General features: G+C 49.5%; 7 protein-coding genes across 7 annotated transcripts; 4 read left to right on the forward strand and 3 right to left on the reverse strand.

The window, feature by feature from the left end:
• Positions 1–185: 185 nt before the first annotated feature.
• Positions 186–4,183, forward strand: thtA (the record flags this gene model as incomplete). The annotated part of the gene is made up of 5 exons (XM_016737952.1): positions 186–652; positions 714–828; positions 885–2,469; positions 2,530–2,702; positions 2,756–4,183. 5 exons carry the CDS (start codon positions 186–188, stop codon positions 4,181–4,183), a joined length of 3,768 nt encoding a protein of 1,255 aa, XP_016594524.1.
• A 535-nt stretch (positions 4,184–4,718) lies between these two features.
• On the forward strand, positions 4,719–7,993 carry PEX2_006760 (putative mitochondrial translation initiation factor IF-2; the record flags this gene model as incomplete). Its single annotated transcript, XM_016737953.1, has 3 exons — positions 4,719–5,150; positions 5,236–7,688; positions 7,750–7,993. 3 exons carry the CDS (start codon positions 4,719–4,721, stop codon positions 7,991–7,993), a joined length of 3,129 nt encoding a protein of 1,042 aa, XP_016594525.1.
• Positions 7,994–8,667: 674 nt separating this feature from the next.
• PEX2_006770 (rhodanese-like domain-containing protein) lies at positions 8,668–9,491 on the reverse strand (the record flags this gene model as incomplete). Its single annotated transcript, XM_016737954.1, has 2 exons — positions 8,668–9,060; positions 9,192–9,491. 2 exons carry the CDS (start codon positions 9,489–9,491, stop codon positions 8,668–8,670), a joined length of 693 nt encoding a protein of 230 aa, XP_016594526.1.
• A 940-nt stretch (positions 9,492–10,431) lies between these two features.
• On the reverse strand, positions 10,432–12,218 carry erg5 (C-22 sterol desaturase erg5; the record flags this gene model as incomplete). The annotated part of the gene is made up of 4 exons (XM_016737955.1): positions 10,432–10,467; positions 10,518–11,766; positions 11,828–11,978; positions 12,050–12,218. The coding sequence occupies 4 exons, from the start codon at positions 12,216–12,218 to the stop codon at positions 10,432–10,434; spliced, it is 1,605 nt and encodes a 534-aa protein (XP_016594527.1).
• An 822-nt stretch (positions 12,219–13,040) lies between these two features.
• PEX2_006790 (signal recognition particle subunit SRP68) lies at positions 13,041–15,004 on the reverse strand (the record flags this gene model as incomplete). Its single annotated transcript, XM_016737956.1, has 3 exons — positions 13,041–13,551; positions 13,616–14,749; positions 14,814–15,004. 3 exons carry the CDS (start codon positions 15,002–15,004, stop codon positions 13,041–13,043), a joined length of 1,836 nt encoding a protein of 611 aa, XP_016594528.1.
• A 1,728-nt stretch (positions 15,005–16,732) lies between these two features.
• On the forward strand, positions 16,733–19,405 carry PEX2_006800 (putative translation regulator (Cya5); the record flags this gene model as incomplete). Its single annotated transcript, XM_016737957.1, has 1 exon — positions 16,733–19,405. The coding sequence occupies one exon, from the start codon at positions 16,733–16,735 to the stop codon at positions 19,403–19,405; it is 2,673 nt and encodes an 890-aa protein (XP_016594529.1).
• A 608-nt stretch (positions 19,406–20,013) lies between these two features.
• PEX2_006810 (MCM DNA helicase complex subunit MCM3) lies at positions 20,014–23,575 on the forward strand (the record flags this gene model as incomplete). The annotated part of the gene is made up of 8 exons (XM_016737958.1): positions 20,014–20,157; positions 20,452–20,665; positions 20,727–20,745; positions 20,802–20,853; positions 20,909–20,955; positions 21,010–21,115; positions 21,175–21,438; positions 21,497–23,575. The coding sequence occupies 8 exons, from the start codon at positions 20,014–20,016 to the stop codon at positions 23,573–23,575; spliced, it is 2,925 nt and encodes a 974-aa protein (XP_016594530.1).
• Positions 23,576–24,094: the final 519 nt, after the last annotated feature.

Consider the following 24,094-nt stretch of genomic DNA (forward strand, 5'->3'; position numbering starts at 1 on the left):
CTTCCAACTCACTCACTTACAACTCCGCCTTCTATCTTCTTGTTCTATCTTTCGTCCCTCTCTCGTCCCTCTCTTCGAGTTTCTTCACATCTCTCTACCCCGCTTCATGCCTTTGGCTTCAGCATCACATCCTCGTTTGCTCTTCTTTGTTTTCGGTTTCTTTTGAAACCCACCCAATTACTGCAATGTCTGACAACCAGCCCGACATGCTTCCAACGCGTCTGCATGGACTGCTTACCCAGCCATTGATTCCCAGCCCTGTTATCAACTGGATCCTTCCAGCGCGTCTTCGAGATAAAGACCACAACGATGTGGTTTTCATTGGAGAGCGGCGAATTCAAATCAAGGAAGCCCTGCCTAGTGGTCATCTTCAAGATGTCGTCGAAAAATCTGACCTTGAAGGCTCCATTATTGGGGCAAAGGTCATCAATGTAAGCACCCAAGGTGCATCAGGTTTGATGGCTCACTATTACGATAACGACAACAATCATCTGCCTCCTCAAATCCTTTTCCTTGCTACGGACTCAAATGAGCTCCTTTTCATGTACTACTCAGAGGTCGGAGACGGCCCATTTGTTTGCTACAATCGACCTCTGCCCCGCGATGTCAACATAGCCGACAAGTATGGCAAGCATATAGCTGTCGATCCCAAGTAAGTATCACCCATTTCCCAGGTTCTCAACTGAATTATGAAAGCTTACACCATGATCCAGATCGCGTGCGGTCGCAGTCAGCGCGTCGCGTAATTTTTTCGGTATCTTGTGGTTGAAATCTGCGGCCGAACTCCAGGCGCAGATGGCTCAGGGGAAGCTGAACCCACTTGAAAGTGTATGTTCTCACTACTATTTTATTTATCATACTTGATATTAACAATGTTTGAACAGGAAAGTTTCTTACAAGTGGATGGCGATATCTTGTTTATGGAATTCCTTTACCCGAAAGACGACAATGACAAACGGACCATTCTACTGCTTATTGTCTATAAGCTTGGCTCAACACGATCTATGGTCTTCGAGTGGAATGAAGACAGTATGCCCAGCCGCATGAGTCCCAAATTTACCTCAAATTTTCTGCCTCAGCAAGACCAGTTGCCTAGCATGGTCATCCCTTTGGCCAAAGAATCTTCCTACCTCTTGATTACCACAAATTCCATGGCGATGTACACTCCCAATTCCTCCTTTCGTCCGATGCGATACCCGCCAATCATTCCCGATACCGAATCATCCGAAGCTGGACTATGGACTCGCTTCGCTAGACCTTCGCGGAACCGGATGTACAGTCAGAGGTACGATGGAATCTTGCTCTGTCAAGAAAAAGGCTGGATCTATTATCTCGAGTTTGGCAACGATGGTGAACTTGAAACCCAGACTTCTTTGGGTCAACTCCACTGCGATGTTGACACTGCATTTGATATCCTTGATATGGGCTATGAAGGTGGTGACTTCATTATCGCTGCTGGAAGCCATGGTGGTGGTGGGTTGTTTGTCCAGGAGGCACGGGATCGCCCCATATGTGTTCAGCGATTCCTCAACTGGGCACCAGTTTCCGATGCAGTTATTATTCCCTCAAACCCCCCAGCCGTCTTGAAACATAATTCATATGATTACGATCGGCTCTTTGTCAGCTCGACCTCTGCTTCAGGCACTGGAGCTATTACTGAACTTCGATATGGCATTGAGGCTCAGATTGGTGTCTCAGCGGCATTGGGTGAATTGTCCAGCATACGTGATATGTGGGCTGTGTCATTCGGTGCTAAGGATTCAATCTACCTGCTTGCTTCTGATCCGCTTTCATCGATGCTTCTTCGTACGACTCCCGACATGAGAGATGGCATTACTGCGCTTGAGGACGATACAGGCTTGGACATTCAGCAGACTTTGGCAATGGACTGTACACCCTCCGGTGTTATTGTTCGGGTCACAGAAAGAGCTGTGCACTTTTTCGTTCCTACTGATTTTACTCTCAACAGCTGTGTTGAGCATGACCCCCATGTATTTGTCACAGCAGCCATTGTGGATGGCCCAAGTTCCACTGTGATCATGACTACAAGAAGTAACAAAGGGAATTTTCTCCATATTCTTCGGGTAGTCACGACTGAAGGATGTGCTTCCTCCCTATCTGATCATGAGCCTCCATACCCGCTCCAAAAAGAACCCATCTGCATCTCCTACCAGAATTGGGGAGAACTTGGATTCATTTTCCTGGGCACCAGCGATGGCACAGTGCTATCATTCGAAGTTTACAATGAGACTGGTGGAATCAGACAACATGCTGACACTCTTATTGAAATCGTCGACAGTCCAGAAGACGTGTCAGAACCAATTGAAAGCCTCGCTGTGATCAATACTCTCTCAGACGACGGGATTCACGCGTTCCTTTTCTGTGGGCTGCGAAGTGGCACACTTGTTCCATTCGAGATAGATACAACCATCGTGAATGTGCACGGTGACCCTGTCTTCGGTTTCAAATGTGAGTCACCTCGCGTTCAAATTATCGGTCCCCTTCATTAACCAGGTCATTTCTCTTCAGGTTTAAAACAAAGAGCGCCACACCATCTTGGGCAAACATCAATCATCGTCAAATCCTACAACAATTTTGCTTTGTTTACATGTGGAGATGATTTCTGGCGTGTGTCATATGCCCCGGATGGCAATGGCTCTGACTATTTCCTATCTCGTGTTTGGATTACAGATCAAAACTGTGTAAGTTACATCACATCCTGTCCTTTTGAGATATGGCCTAACATTCATGCCAGCCCGCATACTTCCCCACCAGATTCAGCAGCTTCGACATTGTCGATGTAAAAGATCGCTGGTCCGAGGTTCCAATTACATACTTGTTTTGTTTTGCAGATGGTCAGCTTCTGGTATGCTCTCTGGAACAAGAAGCAAAGGTCGTTCCCCGACGCATCGACATTCCCGGAAATCCCAGCAAGCTCACCTACTCCAACCATCTCCGGAGTCTCATTGTTTCATATTCTGTCGCCGAGGTCGGAAACCAAGCAAGGCCTTTTGATCTTTCCCGCACGGCATATGTCGAATTTGTGGACCCAAACACACAGTCGCCAGTAGTCTCTAACGACATGGACATGGTTTCTCAAGGCCTTCTTCCCTGGAGACCACATGGAGTTTCTGGTGAGAAAATCACATGCATTTTTGACTGGATGCCAGAAAGAGAGGGCAATGCATACCATCTTATCGCGATTGGGACTTCAATCAATCTACCTCACCAACCCAATAACTACCAAGGTCGATTGATGCTCATACAAGCGTCTCGAGATTCCAACTATCCTGGGCAGATCACTTGCATTGATAAGCACACACAACGGTTTAAGGACCCTGTTTATGCGATGGCGGCATGCGAGGATAGCTTGATTGTTGTCTCTGGGAAGAAATTCTTCACGGTTAGCTCACGAAACTCTCAAACAAAATGGGTTCGAAATATTACAGCGACCCTTCCATCTACAGCTGTCGCGATGGAGGTGCGAGGAAAGATGATCTACGTCACCAGCTCGAGACACTCCCTGCTGGTCTACAAGATTGTGGATGGGGACATCCAGATGCACGGGTTCGACCCAATTTCACGCGATGGTTTGTCTCACACTCTTATGCCCGGGTATGGAATTCAATCGGATCTCATTTTTGTGAGTACCCGAGGCGGGGCTACCCGGGCTTTCACAGACCTTGATCAACCAGGGGACCTTGTGCCACGTCCAACGGCCAATCTCCCCGTCTCATTGATCAAGCTCGCTCGGGGCATCAAGTCTCCAGATTCGCTGACGACCACCAAAACCTTTTATGGTTTCGGCATCAATGGATCGGTCTACAGACTCTTGGCCCTTGATGCAGAGGAGTTGCGCCTCCTTCAACTTCTGCTGAACATCTGCCTTAGGGACGAGGTCATCTGTCCCTCCCTGTCCCGCAGATATCGCTACCTTGATGCGATCAACCAGGTCGAGAACAACATGCATATCGACGGCAATATCCTAGCCCGCCTCGCCAGTCGCAACTCGAAATACCTGGATGAGATTCTCATGGCATGCAACAGGAGTCAGTTCAAGGACCTGACCCCCGAAACTGTGCACATGTTCTTCGGGGCAGTTGAGGACGTGCTTGGGGTTCATGTCAACCATACCCAGGCTCTCTTCAGCTGGCTCCGGAAGATGCTGCACATTGAGATCTAAATCTCAGGGTTGGGGGTTTAACCGGGTGAAGAAGTGTGGAGGACCAAGCTTGGAAGTACAGAGCCCTGGAGGTTTGAGTCAACTTGTGAGAGAGTGTCTATGCCATAGTTCAAATTAAAATGTTAGTAGTAATGTTTGAAGCTCTTTTTCTGGTAGATTAGCACACATGCGATATAATATATACTAGAAAAAAGTATATATTATCAATATATGGGGGAATTTAGCTAGTTCGTGGTTGTGGCAACTTAGAAAATGAAGTCCGATGCAATTGTTCCCCACTGTCCATGATTCTTCCCGAAATTCTTTTCCCTTCCCACACCCCTCCCTAGGCCCACCTTACAGAGAGCTCTATCTCTCGCCTTTCATTCTGGGGATTGTCCTTTTTTTGACTTCTGTCATCCTCTCCCTTTTAATACGTGTGCGTATTACCACAGGTCGCAAATAACCGGTTAGCTCCGTTTGTGCGCCCACTACATTTCTCCGGTCACCACTCCAATCGGATCATCAACAAACCCACCAAGGGAAATTCATCGCAATGGCGCCCAAGAAGAAGGGAAACAAGAGACAGGAGGAGGACTGGGAGGCCGACCTCGGCGAGTCTGCTCCCGCAGTTGCTCCCGCCGATGAGCAGCCCCAAGAAGATGCCAACGAGGAGGCTGCACCGGTCGGTGGCCTTATGGCTGCTCTGAGAAAGAACAAGGCCAAGAAGGCTAAGAAGGGCAAGACAAATGATTTTGTCGAGGGTGAGGACGCCGAGGGTGCCAACGCCGACCCTTTGGCTGGCAAGCAGCCCGAGGAGGGTAACTTCGATGATGACGATGTTTTCGCTGGAAAGAAGACCAAGCCCATCAAGGAGGTGGTTAAGCCCGCGGCGGAAGAGCAGCCCGAGGGCGAGTTCCGAGTAAAGAGTAAGAAGGAGAAGGAGCGTGAGAAGAAGGAGAAGGAGAAGCAGCGCAAGAAGGAGCAGGTAGGTTTTACATCTTTCTTCATACTGGAAATGCGTGCCTGGTGGCGAGACAATCTACTAATCAGTCCTTTTCTCGTCTATATAGGCTGCCACAAAGAAGAAGCTCACTCCTGCTCAAGAAAAGGCCGAGGCCAAGAAGACCGCCACCGCTGAGGCCAAGAAGGATGAAGCCGCCGCCGCCGCTCCATCCGCCCCAGAGACTGGCAAGAAGAAGAAGCTCCCTCCCCACCTAGCAGCTCTTCAGAGGCAACAGGAGCTTCTTCGACAGCAACGTGAGGAGGAGGAGCGCATCGCAGCGGAAGAGCAGGCTGCCGCGGCCAAGCAGAAGCTCCTCGATGAAGAGGAAGAGAAGAAGCGTGCAGAGGCTCGTGAGCGCAAGAAGGAGAAGGAGCGCGAAAAGAAGGAGCAGCTACGCAAGGAAGGTAAGCTGCTTACCAAGGCTCAACGAGAGGCCAAGGAGCGCAATGAATTGCGCATGCAGCAGATGATTGCCGCCGGTGGCAAGGTTGCTGGCTTGCAGGAGGGTGGCGACAAGAAGGCGCGCCCTGTATACGAGAACAAGAAGAAGAGGGCTGGCAAGAAGCAGGAAGAGGACCTCGAAGCCGCTGCCGCTCGAGCCCAGGCTCAGCGCGAAGCTGAAGACCGAAAGAAGAAGGAGGCCGAGGAGAAAGCCAAGGCTGAGGCCGCCGCTGCCGCTGCTGCTGCCACTCCTGCGGAAGAGGACGCCATCGAGGACTGGGAGCAGGCTGCCGACGAAGATGTCAAGGACAGCTGGGATGCGGAATCAGATGAGGAAGAGAAGCCCGCTGAGGAGGCACCCGCCGAGAAGAAAGAAGAATCTGGCTCCGAGTCCGACTCTGACGATTCATCTGATGAAGATTCATCTGACGAAGAGCAATCCGCCAACCAAAGGGCCATTCTGGCAAGAAAGGCCGAGGCTGCGGAGCGGAGAAAGATCAAGCACGAGGAGGCTCTGGCCGCTCGTTCAAAGGATGATCTTCGATCCCCTATTTGCTGTATTCTTGGTCACGTCGATACTGGTAAGACCAAGCTGCTTGACAAGATCCGACAGACCAACGTGCAGGAGGGTGAAGCCGGTGGTATTACCCAGCAGATCGGTGCCACTTACTTCCCTGTCGATGCTCTGCGCACCAAGACCCAAGTTGTCAACAAGGATGGCAAGTTCGAATTTAAGGTCCCCGGTCTGTTGATCATCGATACTCCCGGTCACGAGTCTTTCTCCAACTTGCGATCAAGAGGTTCCTCCCTTTGCAACATTGCTATTCTTGTTGTTGATATCATGCACGGTCTCGAGCCCCAAACCCTCGAGTCTATGCGTTTGCTGCGTGACCGCAAGACTCCTTTCATTGTCGCATTGAACAAGATCGATCGTCTCTACGGCTGGAAGAAGATCGACAACAACGGCTTCGAAGATAGTTTGGCTATGCAGAACAAGGGTGTCCAAAACGAGTTCCGCACTCGTCTTGAGGCCACCAAGCTTGCTTTCGCCGAGCAAGGTTTCAACTCCGAGCTGTTCTTCGAGAACAAGTCTCTGTCTCGCAACGTCTCTCTCGTTCCCACCTCCGCCCACACCGGAGAGGGTGTTCCTGACATGCTGAAGCTCCTGACCAGCCTGAGTCAAGAGCGTATGACCAACTCGCTTATGTACTTGTCCGAGGTCGAGTGTACAGTTCTAGAGGTCAAGGTCATTGAGGGTCTCGGTACCACCATTGACGTTATCCTGTCCAACGGTATCCTTCGCGAGGGTGATCGCATCGTAATGTGCGGTCTTAACGGACCTATTACAACCAATATTCGTGCTCTTCTAACACCAGCACCGCTCAAGGAACTGCGTCTGAAGTCCCAGTACGTTCACAACAAGGAGGTCAAGGCTGCTCTTGGTGTGAAGATTGCTGCCAACGACTTGGAGCACGCTATTGCTGGTTCTCGTATGCTTGTCGTCGGTCCTGACGATGATGAGGAGGATCTTGAGGAGGAGGTCATGACCGATCTGGAGAACCTGCTGAGCCGTGTCTCCACTGATCAGCGTGGTGTCACTGTCCAGGCTTCTACCCTGGGTTCGCTTGAGGCTCTCCTGGAGTTCCTCAAGGTCTCCAAGATTCCTGTTGCCAATATCTCCATCGGTCCCGTTTACAAGCGTGATGTTATGATGGCCGGAACCATGCTTGAGAAGAATAAGGAATTTGCTGTCATGCTGTGTTTCGATGTCAAGGTCGATAAGGATGCGATGGCCTACGCCAACGAAATCGGTGTCAAGATCTTCACCGCCGACATTATTTACCACTTGTTCGATAGCTTCACTGAGCACATGGCTCAGATCACAGAGCAGCGTAAGGAGGAGGCTAAGCTTCTTGCTATCTTCCCCTGTGTCATCAAGCCCATTGCTGTCTTCAACAAGACCGATCCCATTGTCATCGGTGTCGATGTCATTGAAGGAAGCCTGCGTCTCCACACTCCTCTGGCTGCTGTCAGGACGAACGCCGCTGGTGTAAGGGAGATTGTCGATATTGGTAGAGTGTAAGTTTTTGTCCCCTTCGTTCTTTTACTCTTCTTATTTCTAACGCAACCGTTTTCACAGCACATCCATCGAGCGCGATCACAAGGCCGTCCCGGTCTGCAAGCGAGGCCAGCCCTCTGTTGCTGTTAAGGTCGAGGGACCCAACCAGCCCATGTACGGTCGTCACCTCGAAGAGAAGGATCAGCTTATCTCGCACATCTCGCGTGCCAGTATCGACACCCTCAAGGAGTTCTACCGATCCGAAGTCTCCATGGAAGAATGGGCTCTGGTCAAGAAGCTCAAGCCCGTCTTCGACATTCCTTGAATTCGGTCTTAGGGCTTCCTTCCGGTGTGCGATGTCTTCATATCAAGAATCGTCAGCACCGGACCCATTCCAGCCTTGCGATACCTATCCTCGAGCGAACTTAACGATCAAATGCCAGTAAGTGGCGAGCTTTGTTCTCCGTCGGCCCTCATGGCCTTCGGTTCCATCATAGCCAGTTTGGAGGAAACGAATCGAAATCTACTAGGCTATGACAATTGCTATCGAAAAGCGGAAAAGTTATTCTATTTTGATTACGATTTGAACATACAATGAATGACCATGACATGATGGATGAACAGCGAGAGAAGTCGCATGTACATGATATAGGAAAAGCAAGGCCTGGTCGATACCAGATCTTTTATTTCTGTTAGAGTGAATTGATTTTATACTATTCAAGTATTTGCATTATAATCTATCTTCAACGCGCGCAAGCAATTTGACCAGTTTTGGAACTAGGGAGATCTATGTTTTCAGGGCACAAATCAAATCGAACGGTTGCTTCAGAATATCGGAATAGACCAGATGATCTATCTACCCTCCATCCTATTCAGCATTATGTAGTATGTACAATCTTCTTCTTACCCACCACCAAACTCACCGAACCGCCTTATTCCCCTAAACAGTTATCAAGCACTTGTCAAATAAACATTCCTTCCCCATCAAGATTTCCTACCTCAAAAATCATCCCCATCCCACCTCTCAACCTTCCCCCCATGTCTCTCCCAATCCAACCAACTACCCATATAAACCCCAATATTAGCAGGGTCATATCCAGCATGCACAGCCATCTGCGCCGCCGCCTTAGCCCGCACACCAGCCTTGCAATAGAAGACCATCTGCGCAGGCTCGCCCTCACCCTCCTCGGGATCAGGCTTCGCGAACCCGAACCGGGTCTCGAACTCGTCCGGCGTGAGGTACAAAGCATCTCCCTGCGATGCTAGCGGGATACACACTGCAGTTGGGATTACGCCTGTGCCTTTCAGTTCGGCGGGCTCGCGCACGTCGATGAGGATTATGGGCTTGTGGGTTGGGGAATTGGGTGTTGAGGTTGGGAGGGCGGCGTTGATCTAATTTGGTATTGTTAGTTTTGTAATAATGGTTTTTCATATTTGTTCATTGGGATATTATATTCGGCTCAAGGAAAGAGGTCATGGGGTAGAGAGGTAGAATGACTGAAGCTGGTATGGGAAGTACATACATCTTCGAAACCCCATTCCCGGAGTTTGACCGAGCTGGCATCATCACTATTCCACCGCTTCTGCACTTGGCGCGCACTCTTGATGCTCACGCTTGACTTGGTTCGGAGACTGCATGATGGCACCTGGCGGCTGGGGAGGACACGGTTCTGAGGAGAAGTAACCAGTCCTCTTGTCGGTGCGGAGATAGTTCGGTGCAAGGCCGAGGCGAATGATACCGCACTGCGCGCCGGGATTCTGACTGCGGTGGATGACAGCACGATGGCAGATCGCTGGATCTTTGATGGTAATGTCGAAGCCATTGTTTCAATTCTGGATTTTGATTGTCCGCGGAGGTGAGTCGGGAGCTATTACACCTCCGGGGGTAACCTCGGGATGAGTGATGTCAGTATCTGCCACGCGTGACCGCTTACTGGTTTGGGGTTTTTACTTGGTATTGTACAAGCTTTGTTAGGCAATATTGGGACTTTGGTTGGTAGGAATGACTTGATTGGTTGTATTGTAGCTAGTAATTATTGTTTGAAAGCTAAGATATATTTTGTTTGACTTTCATGTAGATCTTGTAGAGATAAGTAGTACATATATATCGCGGAGTGTAGACCAAGTAAATGGGACCTTGTGATTGGGAATTTACTATAACCATATATAGAAGACGAGACAGGCCCTCTCTAGTAAGATAAAAAGGACCACTCTAAACCGCAAGGCCATAACGAGTGTTAGTTCTTATGATTGCGTGGAAGTTATTCATCCAAACCAAGAGTAAGACACAAAGTAAAAAGCTATGTAAATAACAGGGCTTTAGCCCGTATCTCGAGCTGCAAGCTACGTGAGAAAATATGGTTATTAATTTAAAGCATATGAACAGTTATGTAAAATGTCATGAAGATTCAAGTAGGAAAAGAGAATTAATATTGTTCTAATATGCATGGCTCTAGGAGTAGTCACTCTGAAGAAAAGAAACAAGAAACCCCCCGCGACCCCTCACGGGCAATAGGTAATCATAATCGCAACGGGGGTTCTTTGCACAAGGGTATGAAAGGTCTCTCTAAGAGAAACATATGCTAAAGACTCTTCCTGTATTAAGCGTTCATCATGCATCGAAATTGAAGAAAGAAGAAAGTGTCAGCGGACCACCCCATCTCCAGGACAGGAAGGCATCATGTCAGGGTAACCAAGCCCTCTGTCCGGAAAATGGGGCTGGGTTCCAACTTCGCTTTGGTGTTTTGTACAAAAAGGGAGAATTTAAGCGCGGGGGCGGAACGTAAGAAGACAGTCATCCTGACACACGTTAGTAAATTGATCATAACAGAAAAGAAGATTGAACATACCTGGGGGAAGATAGTGGCAAACACCTTGATGTCCTCCGACTCGGGGGTAGGGGTGTGCTCCCAGTCCATCACCATACTGGCCTTTCCAATCATGGACATCAGAGAAAGCTGAGCATAGGTCTGACCCAGACAGTAGTGGGGACCTGTGCCGAAGACCAACCAGTTCTTGGTCTGCTGCTCAGCGGTACCGGTGATCCAGCGATCAGGATCGAACGAGTCAGCGTTGGGGTAAGCCTCCTCATCGTGGCATGCGGGCCACACGGAGGGAATGATCATAGAGCCCTTGGAGACGGTGACAGTGTCGGTGATGGGGAAGTCCTTCTTGACCAGGTAGGGAACCATGATGACAGGGGGACGGTAGCGCAGTGTCTCCTTAACGACGGCGCGGGTGTAGGGCATTTGGTCTAGCATATCCATTGTGGCAGGGAGATCGCGATCGCCGTTACGGACCCTAAGGTTCTCTTCACGGACCTTGTCCAGGATCTCGGGGCGGTCAGCCATCAGCTGGAACAACCAGGTGGAGGCGGCACTGGTTGCATCCTGGGAAGCGAACAGGAAGGTGAAGATAGTCTGGGCAATTTCGAAGTCGGAGAATTCACGAAGAACCTGGCTAGGCTTCTCTGAAGAATCGACCGGGATTCCCTTCTCAATCTTCTCGCGGTACGCGGCGGAATCCAGCTGGGCCTTAACCCAAGCGTCCATGATACAAGAGATCTCGCCACCGGCAGCCATACGGGCCTTAGACTTAGCAGCACACTTGGTAAACTCCACAAGCACCATATCGGCGGCCTTCTTGCCGTACCAGGTCTTGGTGTAGGGAAGGATAATAGGGAAGTTAACCAGCTCAAGGGCGGCAGTGATCAGATAGTAGTCATCGGCAATTTTCTGGACACCCTCATCAGTGATGTAGTAACCGACAAAGGTACGGCAAGACAGAGCACACATGAGTTCTCGGAACTCGGACATCCAGGGAGTCGGGGTGAAGTTGGTAGCGGCGGACTTCTCAAGGAAGTGCTTGTTGTAGGCATTGAAGACCTCCTCGGAGCGGGGGAGATACATGGCCAGAGCCTGGCGAGTAAACAATCCATTCAGACCCTTGCGGTAATCCACATGGGCCTTGCCATCCAAGAAGACCCAGTTGGTCTTGCCGAGAAGCTTGTGCGCGGCGTCAACAACACAGGGCTTCACATAGGCGGGCGAGTTGAAAATCTTCCGGGACATATCACGAGTCGATGCAATGACGACGAACCTTTGCAGAATAGTGTTAGTGAACAGACCCAAAGGAAACAAGTATGTCTGGGACTTCTCACTTGTGGAAAACGGAAACACAGCTGAGGTCTCCACTGTCCCATTTGGCCTTGTATTTGGTGAATTGGGGGTTGACTGATTCGAGGAATGGGCCCATGAAGGGGATCTTGTACATAGGGCCAACAATGGCGCCCTTGAGGTAGTGATACTTGACTGTAAATAGGGGGTCTAGGTTAGTTTCAAGACGCGATTTCAAAGGCCACACATGTCGCATTCGCACTCACCCTGGTCATATATGACGGCAGCGACCAAGAAAGTCAACAGGCCCTTCCAGATAGTGAAGCCATCCAATATGGTGGCAACGAGACCGGCCGGCGCGAAAAGTTGGGGCGAGACCGTTGCATCCGCCGATGGCGAGACGAAGCTCCCAGTGAGGTTGGCCATGTTGACCATGTTAGGGAGTCCACGAGGTCAATATTCCGAGCAAGAATTGAAAAGAAAGGGACTTGCTACTGAGAAGGGAGGAAGCCAGAACAAAAAGGGAAAAAAGCGAGTGGAGAGAGGGGAGAAAGGATTGACTGGGGCCCTCAGGGGCGGGAGCGCCAATTACACGGAAGCCCGGGGATGCCCAGCATTAGGCCATATCAATGCATAAAATTATTTGTGTTTTGAACTATTCAATTAATATTCAATAGCATCTGTTAGGTCGATTTCTTATGGATTTTTTTTGTATTTTTGTATTTTTGTATTTTGGTATCGATATATTACTCCGTATATTGTTCTTTGAACAATCTCTGCTTTCGCCTACGGAGTATAGTTGGGGGGAGGGGGGGCGTTTTCAGTACTAATCTCCGAGCCGGGCTTAAGATTGGTGATGATACGGATACGGAGGATGTGGGTTCAAGACTGATTTTATTCTACAACATAAAAAAGTTGAAAAATAATAAAATAACGCCCGAGAACCCGTACATGTGAAGTAGGACAACTATACAACTCCGAAAATAGAAACGAGTGAGCGCAAAGCCATATCACAATTACTCAGCACGACGTGACCCCGGCTAGGGAGTTCCCGAGAGTTGGATCGACGCTGATTGGTCGAATAAGAAGTAAGGGTTTTTATATGCACGTGCACGGGCTCGTTCTTGTTACTACAACGTACATGTCGTACTACTACTATGTATGTTGTACACATTCAATGTTACTAGTACGGAGTACGGAGTAGTATAGGCATCAATAGGAATGGGTATTCGTAGCATGACATCTATGTAAGGGGATTCAGCGACCGCCAAAACCAAACCATCCACGACGGCCTTTCGTTTCTTCTTCCACGGGACCTTGGGCTTGAGCCTGTGCCTGAGCCGGAGCCTCCTGTTGCTGACCACCTTCGCGTGGGTAATCAATGTAGTTCCATGCCACATCAAGGAACAAGGGCTTGACGGGAATGGGTTGCATTTGAGGTGGGTACGGCACCAAATTATTAAGGTCCAGTCCGGATCCTGCGAACTGTTGGAGTCGTTCCACCACTGGCCGCTGGCTTGATTGTGACGCCTCTTCAGCAGTCACCTTCTCCAGAGTGACAAGTCCACGATACTGAGCAACCAATTCTCGCAAGGTTGACTCTAGGGTACTTGTTTGAGTTCGAGAGACGTCGAGTCTTGGGACACCTTCGGCATCTGTTGCTGACTGGGGGGAAGCGGAGGCGGCCAGGTTCAGGGCTTGGGAAAATAGTGCAAGAGCCTCCTTTGACTTCGAAAGCACTCCATGGGATCTTCCTAAAGCGAGACACCTAAAGAAGAAGAAAACCAGGGATTAGTTGTGACAATCAGTGATGATCGTGATTAGAAGCATACCTGAGAGCACGGAAGTAATGCCGCTTTGCCTCTAGATCCTGCACAAAGGCTGAGTCGGCCGCAACACCCGGAAGCTCGAGAATAAAGTCCAAGCTCTGGAGTGTTGAATCATACAGGACGACACGCTCACGGAGCTTGTTCAACTTCTTGCCATTACCTGTGGTGTGCTTCACAGCTTCCTTTCCATTCGTTGTGGGTTGCTGTTCCTCAAATGACAAACCGTCCCTTTCTCCACACAACACCCGGTTACGGCCGACTCGCCAACCGACCAAAGTGTAATTAACAGCAGTTCGAGTGATTTGCAGTGCCTGCATTCTCTTATCACTTGGATCTACACCCTCACTAGCCAGGTCATCAATGGCAGATTTCGTAGCATCGACAGCATCCTGACTGGCAATAATCACGTTGTCATATGCAGCGGCTTTCTCCTTAGCAGCAGCCGACTTCCCTGCGTCTGCCAGCCAAGTAGTGAGGCGAGCCTCCGCGGCCGAAGCAGCAGCTAGGGATTGAGAAATTGAGGCATCCTCCAGGGGGACAGTTCGCGATCTCCAAGTGACAGATTGGGGTAATTCCTGCACCTCTCCCTCTGCGGTTCGTCGAGTACCGGCTGCTTCTTCAGCGAGACAAGATGGGTCGATCTTCTCGACCTCGGCGCGAATCTCCGAATCCGACGGGAAGAACTCAATGGCCAGCGATGAAGTAGGTTTAGAGCGGGGCAGCTTCATCTGATAAGCCGCGTATCGGAGACTTGGGTCAACAGTTCCCGAGAGTAGGTCCCGGAAAGCGTCTCTCTTGACTATTTGACCCAAAGCTGTGTAAATCACTCTTGCGATGGAATAGTCCTGGAGACACTGTTCCCATCTCCGCTTTTCAAGCCACAAAGTGCCGGAAATCATTGCCAAATAAGCCCGACTCTCCAGGATATCCATATCATTTGCCCCAGAAAGCGATTGTTCGTGAAGCAGCGAGACTAGATGCTGCGCATACCCAGTGGCCTTGTTCAGTCGAGAAATAATGTGGCGCCGAGCAGCACCAGAGATGCCCTTTGCGGAAGTATCTGCGGAATGTGTGGACTTCATGTGCATTGCTTGCGCCCAAGCTCGTTCGGAACTAAGAAGCAAAAGATGTACATATCTGGCGTAGGTTAGAAACTAGTCGAAGTAGTAATTGGGAATGGAAATATGAGTAAACAACATACGACACATTGCTTCCAACATTTTCAGCAGTCACAGCTGGTTTGGCAGTATACTTGCGGCCTTTCACTGTGGCCTGACCAAGCTTCTTGCGGAGTTTCTGCAGTTTTCTGGTAGTGTGTGCCCGGTAGGCATTGTAGTCTCCCACAAGGAGAACCTCCTCTCTCTCTTTGAAGATAAAATCAGTGACCTCCATGATATTTTTCTTCCTTGTTCCTCTATTTGGGGTCCTCGTGATGAGAATGGGAGGGACACGGTTGAAGTGGTGGGCTCAGTAAAGGCGGTGAACCCCCGGCAATTTCATGCACCGCCGAATCTTTTGCCTTGGGTTCTCCAAGCTCATGGGACCTCGGATTTACCATTGTCTTTTTGTTCAGATCAAGGTGCTTGAACCTTGATTGGAAATTCATGTCCGGGACTTCTATGTGAGCAAAATTGCGTTCCACAAGTCGACGAGTCCCGATTTCCTTCCTCAGTACGAATGGCACCACCAAGGACAACTTGCTCAATTGGTTGTCATACTCAAATACAGGACGGTTTTCTGACACAACAACTATCCAGACAGACCGTTTGAAACCAGTACCACACCTACCGCGCATTAGTAACGGCATCTTACGGCTTGACACTACGACTGAGGGTGATGCTCGAACGTGCAACGAGCTGCCTCGAGAACGCGGGACGGCGTTTCCTTCAAGATTCCAATGGCGTGATCCGAAACAGAAGCTGCCTGTCTGATCATTTCTGGAAGCACAATGGCGCTGGAGCGGATGCTCCTCAGTGGTTTATCGCGCTTTTGCAGGCGTCAGGCCAACGATTGTCCCCCATTCTTAGCAGTCAACATGAAAGCAGAGAGTCAAGCGATGGGCTAGGGACATCACTCGAGTTTTTATATCCTCGACAGGCTCAAATTTTGATCGCTTCGCGTCTGCCTCGCTCCCAAAACAGGACTGTATTTCGGAGCAGATCAAATTTGGGCTTTTCGAGATCATATGTTTCCATTTCAAGTCTTCAACAAGCTACCTCAAAGACTTCATCCACCCACAAATCTACATCCGAGCGCGCCCGAGGGCCTCAAGGTGCAGAATCTCTCGATAAGGACGGGGAAGCAAGCGCAACCCTCCAGGCTTTCCTTCAAAAGAATGGCACCGAATATGATAAAGCTTGGGTGCTGTACGTCGCAGCTGGATATCCGTCGAAACTCACGCCTGCGCTCTGTGCTTATATGAGCAAATCATCTCAAAAAAAGAATCAAAAACTAGCATTTGATCTCTTCAAACGAATCTCGCCCAAAGATCGCACCGAGTCAGACTTCAAGAACATTATAAGATCGCGACTTCTTTCGTTACCCGAGCAAAAACCCCTTTATTTGAAGTCCATCTGCCGGGACGCCATTTCCACGCCATTTGCTCGAGATGTCATCTCGCTGGGCCTGTTGCACATGGTAGCAAACAGACAGTGGACCTCAATTAGCTTATTGTGGACCTCCTTATTGGAGGCTCCTGAAAACGAGCGACCGCCATTGGAATCTTTGCTGGATCAACTCGACCGCTTTCACTTTCCTGAATATTCCTTTGCCAGGCATCTCCTTGATTTAGGAAAGTACTTGTCAACCGATAACAAGAATGTTACTGCGAGCGAAAAAGACTTTGCTTGCCGTCTATTTGAACACTTTGTCAACTCCACCGACATGGTCAAACTCACACCGATATCAACTGTGATTTTACTGTTGCGCAGATACAGTCCTTTTGGTTCTGTGGCCAACAAACACTATTGTCAATTGATTAATTTCTTCCTAAAATCAGAGCAGAGGTCAGAATTTGTCTCGTGCATTCTCATTTATCGCGACTTGCGTTTGAATTTTCCAGATGCAAGGGTACCTGTGGAGATAATTCATTCTATCATGAAAAGCTTGGTGAAATTCAAGATGACCGATAGCATACCATACTTCTTGGACGAAGAGGCGCACTTTTCTGGATCTAAAAGACCAAGCATCGACTCATACGGAGGCGCCATGAATGCGATTTCCAAGATTGGGGATGTACGAACTGTCCAACACTTGTTCGACAGGTTCCTTGCAGATCACGGCAACCCGAAGTCTCAACGGTCGGTGACCCCCCTTCTTGCCGTTCACGCGAGGCTAGGTGATGTGCGCGAGACGCGGCTACAATTCGATCGAATTCCTACAGAATTTGGTCTCCCGCTGAACACAGTTTGCTGGAACATACTGCTTCTGGCGCACGCTACTGCCAAGGATTTATCGGGTGCTATTTCTGCTTTCTCGGAAATGCGAGAAAATCATGTACCTCCCAACTCGTACACATTTGGCACACTGATGGGGATTTTCGCCCAGCGAGGTGACATCGAAGCTATCCGTCGATTGCTCAAAGAGGCACAGAAGAGTCGAGTGTCAATCACGAGGCCGATGCTTGACACGGCTGTTCAGGCGTACTGCAAGAATGGCCAATTGGGTCATGCAGAAGAACTTGTCGCAAGCAGCTGGAATTTAGCGGTGGGAGGGTCTCCCTTGCGAATGTGGAATTTTCTTCTAATGCGCTATGCATTCAGGGTATCAAAATTTTCCTTCCGGCGCGTCCTTGACCGCATGGGACAACTAGGCTTGAAACCGGACGACATGACTTACGCGGCCATTATGCTTGCTTATGTCTATGCTAGGCAGGTGGATCGTGCGCAGACTACTCTCAGGCAGATGCACGAAGCTGGTTTTGAACCTACCGAGTACCATTATTCTATTCTCTTGCTTGGATATGTGAAGCAACGGAACCGGGATATGGTTCACGTCATCTCTCGCGAAATGCAAGCACGCTTCGGTCAACTTGGGATGGAGGCGAGCTTGTTGAACCTGAGAATGCAGATCACGAGAGACTTGGGAAACGCAAAATTTCTTCAAACTCCCGTTGAAGACATCGTCTTGGAGAACGCAGAAAAGACACTTTCTGAATCAATCGCACAATTCAATGCCCATCCGTCACCAGCCGACAGTCGATTATCTGGCTCGCTAGAGGGCTTTGCTCTTGAGTCTTTCACTGCCACGCACTATCAACGACTGGTCGACGCATATGGCACCGAAGCTGGCGCCGAAAGGGCGCTCCAAGCCTTCAATCGTTACATGCAATCCAGACGAACTGCAGGATCATCGGACGGCGATGGATTAGAATCATTGCCGATTGGATTCGTCACAGCTACTATGAAAGCCTATTCAAAAGCCCAGAACCATCAGAAGGTGGAAGAGTGCTGGGTCAGTATTATGGCAAATGTGAGCAAGACAGCTGGTACCTGTGACCTTGACAAAATCTTGTCTGCTCGGTCGCCGATGTCTACCCTGTCAGGGCCAGTCGAGTCCCGCCTCCCATCGATTCTTTCAATGTCCACCATTCAAGCAGAAAAGTCGAAAATTATTCCTGCTCAACGCTTCATTCTGGACCAACCACTTTCGCTTCAGCTGGCATCGTTGGGTCAGCGAGGCATGTTTGAGAGAGTACATCAAGTTGTGGCGGAAGTTCAGGCAGCAGGCTTTGCATTGTCTGGTTTCAACTGGTCAAACTACGTTAGAGTGCTTGCGAAATCTGATAATTTTCCCGACAATGTGGAGGCATTTCGACTGTTCGAAGAGAAGTTCATTGCTCATTTCCCTGGTTGGTCGTGGTTTCTCAAGGGATATGGCGTGAGACCGATCAATGCCCCCGTGACAATCCTCCATCTCGAAGGCCGCTCGGGTATCACCAAATCTCGCAGGATGATGGGAAAAGCGGCCCGACGGCATTGGCGCCAAATTGAACCAGATTACATGCACCCGAATTACGCCACCATGGTTCAACTAGCCGCCGCACTGCAGCGGCTCCGGCAAACAAGTATTGTGGAGGGGAAAGAACGTCTGGCGACTATCTATGAAATTGCGCCACAGACCGTTGATGCCCTTGCTGCGATGCCATACGTGGCTGATAAACTTCAGGGTACAATTCTTCGCGGCAACGAGGCCAAGAGTGATACTCCCCCACGCCCGCCCCGTGTATTCTCCATGCGTTCTGGTGTTCTTGGCTCCAGCAGCGACATGCATGAACGCCGCTTTAGTGACGCAACTAAGGAACCTCTTCTATTGAGCAGTGACCAATTTTCCGAGACCTCCGCCCCCGACTTAAAGCTTATCCGCTCAATTACCAGTGAGACCTATGGAATCCTCGGCCCTTTGGCGAGCATCCTTCCTCGCGAGGACCAGGTTGACCTGGAAAGCACAATTCTCGAGCATCACAGAATTTACCAACAATGGAAGGTTCGAAATGAGGATTACAAGGAGCATATTGCTAAGGCGCAAAGAAATAATAATCTTCCGCGGTTCCACGCTTACAAGCGACGTTTGGAGAAGTTGCAACATGTCAACATCCAAAGGCCGACTCCTGAGCGGCAACTTTTCGACAAGGCTAATCGCAAGTGGAAGCTGGATACTCCAGCCCACCTTCGCTACAACCCCACTTCTGGGCTCCACGTGAGACCCGGGCGCACACCATCACAACGATCGTCCGAACGGGGAAAATTCGTCAAATCCTGGACGCCCAGGGACAAGCCGGGCGATGACCGTTGAGCAGCGTGCTCCATGTACAGTGACCATGTAATATTAGCTTGTTTTTATATATCCTGATTTTTATAGTTAGATTTTGTACAATATATCAGGTTTTCCACTTTTATTAAACACACTGTTTATATATATAAAAATTGCCTAGATTATTTTGGCCTTTTTCTCATTTTTCTAGCTATAAACTTGAGAATGGGAGAACATATCTAAAGACATCTAGTGCTTGCTATTATTTTAAATATTGGATGTAACTTCAAGGCCATGAAAACATATGTAGCCAATTGTTCATATCTTTGAATCTACATGTATTTCGTCTTTGCTACTGTACCTTCCAACGGTGCAGGCAAAGTGCAGGAATTGATGTGCGGGCCGAACATCCGTAGCCACATGGTGAGTAGTAGATCGATTATGTAGACCTGGGTGCAGAGTACATGCATTGGAATAATACAGTTGGACAGCTGCAAGGTTAGTGCGGCACGGATCAAATATTGAGGTTACGAAGAATATTTTAAGAGATTTTTGTAGACGTAGTCAAGTGAATTGAAAATTTTTCATTGATAGACAGATATTTTATGAAACCAACAGCCCACACACAGCGCCCCATACCATCAACCAGAATGGAAGAGGACCTTTCAGACCTCCTCGACACCCACCAGGACCGACCGACCGAAGTCAGACATCGAGACCAGGTCAAGATCATCACCACTCCCTGGACCGAAACACAGACACTGCGGACAGCACGCGTGACAGTCGAGGCGGGAGTAAAAAGGTTTCACTTTAGGGCATCGAGGACATGTAGTCATCAGCAAGGGTGGAGATTCTGTGGCTCTTTTAAAGAGTTTAGAAAGGGGACGTCTACTCTAAAGTGATTCTTTGAACTGCAGAGGAAGAAAAGTCAGTGGAAATGTTCAAAATGCCAAAGTCCAGATTGAAAACCCAGAAGGTTTCCAACTGTTAGGGGGAGGAGAACGCACGTAGAGTCGCTTGAAGAAGAAGAAAAGGATCGGGGGGAAGGCGGCTTATATAGCCCGCTGAAAAATTATTCGCTGAGTCAGCGCGGCACGTGGTACCCGTGGGACGCGCCTTCCTCGCGTGCAACTTCACCCGTCGACGCGTTCCACTTTAGCAAATCGGGAAATCCCAATCGGCCCCCCTCGACTCCCTCCTTCCCACCACACTATATTGCATCACACATCATGGACGGTTTACAACTACGTGATGAGGCCGCGCAGGATCGCGTGCGTGCCGCAACTGAATTTCTTGACCCTAGTAAGTCCATTGAGTTATGTGTTGTGGTCCCTTTAGCTAACAAAGTTCTTTTTTTTTCCAGATGATGCACGGGCACGCAGGTTCGTCGATATCGAAGATCAATATGCTATTATATACATCTAACAGACTGGAAAAGTTATCGAGCGGATATTGTGGTTATGCTGAACAAGGGTGCGCGACGATTGACAGTGCGTGGATCTGCGAAATTCCCTGCCAGGAGGTGGTGCTGATAATTTTGGACAGGTCAGCATCGATGAAATCAGAGCACACAACCGGGAGCTTGCCGATGGGTAAATTACACCTCTATAACAAGTGGAATTCGGTTCACCGACTAATGACTGTAGGCTGCTCTCTTCGCCATTCGATTATTCACAAGCCTTTGACGCTGCCTTGAAGGCCGTTGTCAAAACCCTGCCCGGTCGACCACTTAAAGAAACTTCAGATGAAGCGGTGTGTATTCGGTTTTGGATGATTCTTAGCAGACATTGTATGTCTAACGATATTGACAGAACTACTACTGCGCCTATGTTGGCGCATTTGGAGAATTCTCCTGCAACCCTCGCACATTGGGCTCGGAACAATTGAACCACATGGTCTCGCTCGAGGGTATTGTGACAAAATGCTCTCTCGTACGCCCCAAGGTCGTCCAGAGTGTTCACTACGTCGAGAGGAAGGATCGGTTTGTTGCCAGAAAATATCGTGATCAAACTATGAGTGCCAGCGGTGCAACCAGTTTGAACGTTTACCCTCAAGAGGATGATGAAAAGAACCCGGTGAGTTTGGCCTGGACAATCTTACTCACTTCTTTGAAACTAATGATATAATTTCTAGCTTATCACCGAGTACGGTTACTCAACATATCTCGACCACCAGTCTATTTCTATCCAAGAAATGCCCGAACGTGCCCCGGCAGGACAATTGCCCCGAAGTGTCGATGTCATTCTGGACGACGATCTCGTTGACACTGCCAAGCCTGGTGATAGAATCCAGCTGGTCGGTATCTACCGTACCCTCGGTAACGGAGGCAGTGGTTCGTCGACGTTCCGCACCGTCATTATGGCCAACAACATTATTCAGTTGTCTTCGAAGAGTGGTGGAGGTATTGCAGAGGCTGTGCTTACGGATACCGACATTCGAAACATCAACCAGATTGCCAAGAAGCGGAACGTATTTGATTTGTTGTCCAAGTCTCTGGCTCCCAGTATCCACGGGCATGACTACATCAAGAAAGCCATCCTTCTGATGCTTCTTGGTGGAATGGAGAAGAACTTGGATAACGGAACCCATCTTCGTGGTGATATCAACATCCTGATGGTCGGTGATCCCTCGACTGCGAAGTCCCAACTTCTTCGTTTCGTGTTGAATACCGCGCCTCTGGCAATTGCGACTACTGGTCGTGGCTCTTCCGGTGTCGGTTTGACTGCTGCCGTTACATCCGACAAAGAAACCGGCGAACGTCGACTAGAGGCTGGTGCTATGGTTCTCGGTGACCGTGGTGTGGTGTGTATTGATGAATTCGACAAGATGAGTGATGTCGATCGTGTCGCCATACACGAAGTTATGGAACAGCAGACCGTGACAATCGCAAAAGCTGGTATCCACACAAGCTTGAACGCTCGCTGCAGTGTCCTTGCAGCAGCCAACCCGATTTATGGCCAATATGATCCCCACAAGGACCCGCACAAGAACATTGCTCTCCCCGACTCCTTGCTTTCTCGTTTCGATTTGCTATTCGTCGTGACTGATGATATTGAGGATGCTCATGACCGAATAATCTCAGAGCACGTTCTACGCATGCACCGTTACCGCCAGCCTGGCACCGAAGAGGGTGCACCCGTTCGGGAGCAGCTCAACCAAACATTGGGTGTGGGTGGTGAAGACCGTCAAGATGCCAACGCGCCGAGCGAAGTATTCGAGAAGTTCAATGTCATGCTCCACGGTGGTATGGTTGACGCTGCCAATGCTGGCCGCCGCCGTGGCAAGAATGTGGAAATCATTAGTATTCCATTTATCAAGAAGTACATCCAATACGCCAAGAAGCGAATTATGCCCGTCTTGACCAAGGGTGCTGCCGACCACGTCATCGCCACATACTCTGCTCTGCGAAACGACGAGCTCACCGGCAACAAGCGTCGCACATCGCCCATCACCCCTCGTACCCTGGAGACGCTGATCCGTTTGTCCACTGCACACGCCAAGGCCCGCCTGTCTAACCGAGTAGACGAGAAGGATGCCAAACATGCCGAGGCCATCCTGCGCTTCGCCATGTTCAAGGAAGTGGTCGAGGACGAGCGCCGGAAGAGACGCAAGGTGACCACCTTCGACGATTCCTCCGACGATGACAGCGATGCCGAACTCGACGACAACTCCGATGATGACACCACTGCCCGCAACACATCAACCGCCACACCGGGTAGACGCACTGGAACAGCACGCACCCGCGGTACCGCGACGCAGTCTAGCGTTCCAGTCCCAGACGAGGACGAAGACCCAGACAGCCTATACACAGCCAGCCCTCGAGCTCAACGCTTGCGTTCGAGTCAGACAGCTCGCACACAAACCCAGACCGACTCCCAGATGTCAATGGCATCTTCGCAGCCAGCCTCGCAGCTCATCGAGTCTCAGACAGACTCACAGTCCACTTCCACAGACGTCCCGATCACTCCTGCTCGTATGACAGTCTTCAGACAGACTCTTGGCCCGCTCATGGGCAAGACCTTGTTTAAGGACAGCGATACAAGCAAGATTGATGATTTGATCAACGCTGTTAATACTGCTATCCGGGAATCGCCCAAACTGGGCGCTTCGCACGTCTTCTCCCGCCCCGAGGCTATCCAGGCCTTGCGGGTCATGAACGACGATAATATCCTGATGTACCTTGAGGACGAACAAGATGTGTACCGGGTCTAATCTATCTGGGTTATGTGGCACTGTCTATACTTTTCTCCTCTCGGAAAATAGCTAGAGGAGGGAATACTGGATCTGCCTATGTCCAATTTTACGAGCATGCTTTCTTGTCATTGCATTGGGATTGATATCATCGCATGTTTTTTTTGTGTTTGGCGTATGGAGTGGGTTGGTGAGGGAATATTAGTGGACTCAATACGAGAAATATGAATGAATACTCGATCTTTGACTTATATCAAACCCCGAATAGTAGTCCTAGACTTAGCTCACCTGCAACTGTAATGCTATGCCATGCTATGTAATATGATTTGATTAGCAGTGATTCGTTTATTTGACACTGTAAACATGAAGTAATATGGGAGTTTTCCAAAGAAAGCAGACACAACACAACAGCATCCATAGGCGAGGCACTCAGGTTTATCTATAGCACCGAGGACACCGCATTCTAAAGGATATGCATACATAGCTAATGCAAGTTTCCAAAGACAGCGCTCTGAGCAACAAGTGTCTAGCAAATATAAC

Source organism: Penicillium expansum, assembly GCF_000769745.1.
Source record: "Penicillium expansum strain MD-8 chromosome Unknown contig20, whole genome shotgun sequence".
Taxonomy (NCBI): Eukaryota; Fungi; Ascomycota; class Eurotiomycetes; order Eurotiales; family Aspergillaceae; genus Penicillium; species Penicillium expansum.